This window comes from Osmerus eperlanus, chromosome 13, assembly GCF_963692335.1.
Source record: "Osmerus eperlanus chromosome 13, fOsmEpe2.1, whole genome shotgun sequence".
Lineage (NCBI taxonomy): Eukaryota > Metazoa > Chordata > Actinopteri > Osmeriformes > Osmeridae > Osmerus > Osmerus eperlanus.
Window position 1 is genome coordinate 12,334,756 of NC_085030.1, and position 6,000 is coordinate 12,340,755.

The 6,000-nt window shown below is 45.9% G+C and overlaps 1 protein-coding gene across 1 annotated transcript in view; it reads right to left on the reverse strand.

The window, feature by feature from the left end:
- The window catches only part of aff2 (AF4/FMR2 family, member 2), a 93,245-nt gene that overhangs the window by 41,206 nt on the left and 46,039 nt on the right, over nt 1-6,000 (reverse strand). Inside the window, 3 exon segments of the mRNA XM_062476929.1 lie at nt 2,482-2,484; nt 5,033-5,067; nt 5,069-5,085. Coding sequence (XP_062332913.1) covers nt 2,482-2,484; nt 5,033-5,067; nt 5,069-5,085 — 55 coding nt within the window.

Consider the following 6,000-nt stretch of genomic DNA (forward strand, 5'->3'; position numbering starts at 1 on the left):
TTCACACACACACACACACACACACACACACACACACACACACACACACACACACACACACACACACACACACACACACACACACACACACACACACACACACACACACTCCCTGTCTCTTTAATAGACCAGGCTAATCTGCATTGAGTCACATTTGAAATCTCCCGTTTCCTCCTGCCTTGGCATATGCTGAATGTGATACTTCAGTTTTCACCCATTTTTTCCCTTTTACTCACAGGGTATCCGAGAACCTCGATATAGCTGGGGGAATCACAGGTTGATGATTCATAGGATTACAGGCAGCGCCAATCAAGCCAAGAGAAATAATATGATTTGCAACGTTTATCGTTATCGAACCATCAGGACTAATAATGAAAAGTGAGGTCAAAAAGGGATAAACATGACACACAGCGCCTCCTCCTCTATCCTGAATCCACTCATTATATTTGCATTTAATTAATAGAAAGTTTTCCGGAATACCAATCAATTCGATTCGTTCCAGCTGTGAACGAGTTGCAAGGCTTAGTTAGATTAAGAGGTTGGCAGTGCCTGTGTGTGTGTTGCCCATACCACGGCCCACAAATACACTTGTTTTCATTAAGAGAGGAATGTGCCAGAGCGCGGCTTTACTCTGTCTGATGGTTCGGTGATTAAAAAGGACAAAATGAAGAAGCTCCCAAACCACAGTTCAAAGAGAAAGAGGGAGTAAAAGAGAGAGAGAGAGACACTGAGAAAGACATAAAGAGAGAGATTGGAGGAGTGAGGGAGAGAGGGAGAGAGAGAGAGATGGAGGGGCGAGAGAAGCATACAGAAGAAACTGGCAATAAAGATAAGCTTTACCTACAGTATACCCCTAAAGGCCTACGGATCCCCTTAACAATATTATTCCTACTACTCAGCTTCTGGGGGTGGTAATCTCCTCCACATCTTATAAAAAACGTAACGAGTCTGATTACACATGCTTTATTTGGCTGTAGTCGTTGTAAATAAACACAGTCGAAATAAACACAATTCCCTAATACTATGACACATCAACATTACACAATTCAAACGAGAAGCTGATGTGATAAAGTGACATGTTAAATGTGCCTTGAAGTCAAAGTGTTCTGTGGGCCTACAATAAACACCGGTTGTCAAGACTCCCAACACCCCCAACACAATCATGAGCAACGCTGTCGTATAATCGCAGCCGTGTCCAGTGTTGACGTGCTCCCTCAACACGAAATTAACTCTTATTCCCACCACCGGAGAACTGTGGTAAGCTGCCAATGTGTCAGTTCTTAATAGCACGTTCTTTGCCTCGGTTCTATATCAAATTAAATAATTTGAAGGGCATCGACAACAACAGAGTCGTTGAGATATAATATGAGGCAGACAAGTGCTAATCCCACTGTCGACTGCTCTGAGAAATTGACTGTTTGGCTGAGGCGGGGTGTGAAGCCGAGTACAATTTTCACCCGAAAGCCGCTGTTTGGATTCAACAATTCTGGCGCCGTTGTTGTGTTTTTTCACTGTCCAGTGTCGACATCACTGAAATTAACTGAAACCTGTCCTTCCCTATGACCCAGCCCTGCTACGTTCCTCTCAACAGCATCACTACTGTTATTACGTGGCTTATGTGGTTATTTTTTTAAGGAGAGTGGTGTCAGACAGGGTTGCCAGATTGGCATTTCAATATAACCCCCAACCTTCTCGTTGTGGGTTTCAAGTGACAGCGGAGGCAGTTTGTGTTCAACTTAGCCCTTCGTAGTAGCTCTGTTAGCTGGGTGGGCTGACAGCTTCACAATGGTAGACAACTCTCGCTACCTACCCCATCCTGCCCCCCGGCAGCCCTCACACACACACACGCACACCCACGCACACACACGCACACTTGCTGCGTGTAAGAGGTGGTGCAGCACAGAAGTCTCTAGACATGAGGGGAACCAGGAATTGTCAACCCTTTTAACACACACACAGACACACACGCAATGACACCTACACACATTCCAACTCTGAAAGCTGCCAAAGATGGCACAGTTCAAGGAGTGATATAAAATAGGAAGTAAGGCCCATTCAGGTTTGTGTGTGTGTGTGTGTGTGTGTGGGGGGGGGGGTTATTAGAGGAAATATGGAATGCCCTTTTCATAATTACAAAGATGAAGAAGATGGCAATCACAATGCTGAAGATGTTAATGTAGTGAAGACAATGAAGACAAGTGCCAGATTCTAGTTTCATCCACTTTCTGTCCTGCAAGCAGCATCCTTTAGAACTCCCTCCTCCGCTGAGCCAAGGCAGAGAACATCTCCATCCATGTCCCTCTCCTCTCTTCCTGAGACTAGTGACTAGAGGGTTCCAGATGCAGTGAGAATGTTCTTAATTGAGAGTCCATCTGTGTGTAACCATGTCAATCTAATGCAGAAACATGGAAATCCACTCTGACGGATGGGTGCTCTTATTTGTGTGTGTGTGTGTGTGTGGGGGGGGGGGGGGGTGAAGACGATCTGTGTGTGTGTGTGTGTGTGTGCCTATCCAGCTTTGAGATGGCTGGTGTGTTCCAGATATGTCAAGGGAGAGCTTGTCCATTGAGTCAGTGAGCTGAAAGAAGTCTGTCTACGTCAACACTACCTGCATCACTCCCTGGTGTGTGTGTGTCTGTGGTTTTACATAATAATCCTCATCCGGGAAAGACATTGTTGTCACATGGGATGAACACCTATTTTGATACGTCACCTCTCTTCCCTCTCCTAGCTACCAGCCCATCAAATACACACACACATTTATACACGCACATAAACACACATACAATACTGTATGAGGTATGCAGGGGCATCATTAGTTGATAGTGCAGAGGTCCTGGATGGTTAATGATTGTGTAAGCGGGACCATGAGTCCATGGCTGTGGGTGGGTGGACTGCAACTTCACCGATGACCACACTCGCAGACTGTGGATCTGCCGTCTAGGACGTCTCGTGGCAACCCTACCGAAACCTCATCTCACTGCTCATCATTCCCATCTGCCTACGAGATGATTATTCTGAGAACATAGGAGTCTCTCTCTCTCCCTCTTTGGGTCTGTCTCCTCTTGAGGGAGACTGGGAGGGGTCAGGTGAGTTGACATACAGTCATACAGTTGCAGGCAATAAGTCATCTATCCATCCATCCGTATATCCACCCATCCATCCTTGCTTCCATCCATCCATCCATCGTGGCACATGACCTCCATATTTCTATCCATACCGGTGTCCCCTAATTTCCCCTCAAAGTTTTCCTAGACATGCTGTCTAGTCCGCCTTTCTTGCAGCACTTCTTAGACGCCCTTGTTTTCTTTTTGACGTTCCTATCCATTATTCATAGACCCTTCTTGTCTCATCCTCTCTATCTGAGGACGCATCTGCATTCAGACTCATTGGGCCAGAGCAGGCTGTTCGGGGAGGATGGATACGTTTTTTTTTACGAAGCAATAAAAGCTACTAGGGACACTTTAACACGGCGCAGGTCCCACTACGAGGTGACTGAGGGATTTAATGTAGAGGGGCCATCGGCACCACTCTGGTTGTTGCTGACTTTGACGTTTTGGGTGTTCTGGGTATTGGAGGAGTGGGGGAAAAGAGGACAGGACTGAGGAAAGGGGAGGAAGATGAAGACAGGCAAGGACAACAAAGCATCGAAGAGAACAAAAGACGACAGAAGAGAAGAGAGGGGAGGAGAAAAACAGAGGAGTGGAAGCAAACAGAAGATAACGAAGAAAGAAAACAAAGAAGAAAAGAAAAGGGTTTCTCCTTTTTAAGAAAAGAGAACGAAACACTAAAGGAAAAGGAATTGGCGAAGACGAGAAGAGAGGAGGAGACAGTGTGTTGACATGAGGTCAATGGGCTCCTCTCTCTCAAAGACAAAGCTTGTATTGACGGCAACACTTCTGCCCAGGGGCTCACCAGCACCAAAACATTCTGACTGGTTAAATCATTCAGGGCTGTAGTCCAGCGACTGAAAACAAAGACAGAGTCTTGTGTCCCGGTGGAGGAGAAGTTCCCACTGTGCAACATTTAGGAGGATACAATACCAGCAGACAGGGGAGAGAGAGAGAGAGAGAGAGAGAGAGAGAGAGAGAGAGAGAGAGAGAGAGAGAGAGAGAGAGATGAGAGAGACGAGAGAGAGAGAGAGAGAGAGAGAGAGAGAGAGAGGTGAGAGAGAGAGAGAGAGAGAGAGAGAAAGAAGAGAGAGAGAGACAGAGAGAGAGAATAAAAGAGAGGAAAGAGCATTGAAAGGTCCTCAATACACAACCAAGCTTTTTTTCTTGACATTCGAAGCTGGAAAATGACTCAAGTGTTCGACAGCCTTGCTGTTGTGTGTGTTGCTGTTTTCGTCTTCTTTTTGTGTCGTAACCACTTTTTAAAGGTTATCATAGCTTCTTGGACTAAATTAAATGGTTGTTTTGGGCCCAGGATGCTAGAACACTGGATTCTCCCATATTGTAAACGCTTCATCAACCAACCTTCAATAACCAATGAACTATTTCTCCTCTTTAACCCATTAATCTCCAATGAACCATAAAAAGTTGTTGCATGTCAAGTGATATTCTGATTGTTAAAAAGAAAGTGTCCAGTGTTGTGTTTGCTGGGTGGACTGTGGATCAGGAGAGGGCAGAGAGGGACAGCGAGGGTTAACAGAGAGAGAACGTCAGCGGCTGTGTTTGTTTGTGAACACTGCTCTTCTCAGCTGGGAAGTACACCAGCCAGGGAGCGAGTGTGTGTGTGTGTGTGTGTGTGTGTGTGTGTGTGTGTGTGTGTGTGAGTGCGTGCGTGCGTGCGTGTGTTCACCAGCCTGTGTGATCCACCAATGGGTAGCCTGTGTGTGTGTTTTTGTGTGTGTGGTCAGAGTGTGTGGAAGAGTATTTATGTGTATAAGAGTTTGTGTGTCTTCACAGATGTGTGAGCGTGTTTCTGTCCCCTGAGGGACGGGTTCCGCCTGGGAAGCAAATCTGAAACCATGGCTGTATCTTCTTCCCCCTGAGGGCTCCTCAAATAATTAATCAAATGAATACTCACAGACTTTTGTGGCACGGACTTGGTTGCCGGCTTGTTACCGCGGAACATTGCAACGTTCTGCAAAAGAATTTCCATTTTAAATGTCAGAGAGCTGCTTTTGATTAAAACCCTGACAGAGAGCCAACTCGTTATCAATTTAGTTTTTCCTTTTTTGGGGGGTTGCAATATGTCACACGGTGTACGGTGGCTGTCTAAATGGAACAATGTTTCAGTATTATGTGGAAGGTAATTAGCTTAAGTCTTATTATCAACATTTCAGCTGACGGATGAATATGGAATGTGTGTGAGTGGGTGTGTGTTTAGAGACAGAAATGTTAGTTAGACTTACTCTGTCCCCCACCATATCCTGAGGGTAAATGCTGTGACTCCTGCAGAGAGAGAGAGGGGGGCGTGGGGGGAGAGAGGATGATATAATTGGGAATAGGGTTATAGTGAAAATAGAGCCAGACAGATAGAGAAAGGGAAAGAGAAAGGGGGGGGTGGTTAGAGCCGACAGGGTTAGAGATAGAGAAAGAGGAATTGAGAGACGGACAGACGCCCTCAAAAAAAAGGGAAAAAATAATTGATAGATAGAAAGGGAAGGGAAAGAGAGAGGGAAGGAAGGAAAGAAGACAGAGAGAGGGGACAGAGAGAGAGAGAGAGAGAGGGGGGGGGGTTAGAAAACAATCATACATCAGATCCATTAGCCTCATCGTTGAGGTGGCTCGGCAGGAAACCACACGGACAGGAAGCCCCTCCAGCCGACACTCTTAATTGATTTTAGAGTAATACAATTAGACAGAGTGAGCCAATCAGCTAGCCCTAAACAGTGGGCTGAGTAGAAGGCATCAGTTAAAGGACTGGCCTCATTAAAAGGGGGATTTATGGGCAAGGTGTAATATTAGGAAATGTCATTGAGGTCGAGCGAGGAGATTCGCACCAGGTCCCATTAAAAACCAAAGAACAGGGCTTGAGCTGGGGAATGAGGTGTCG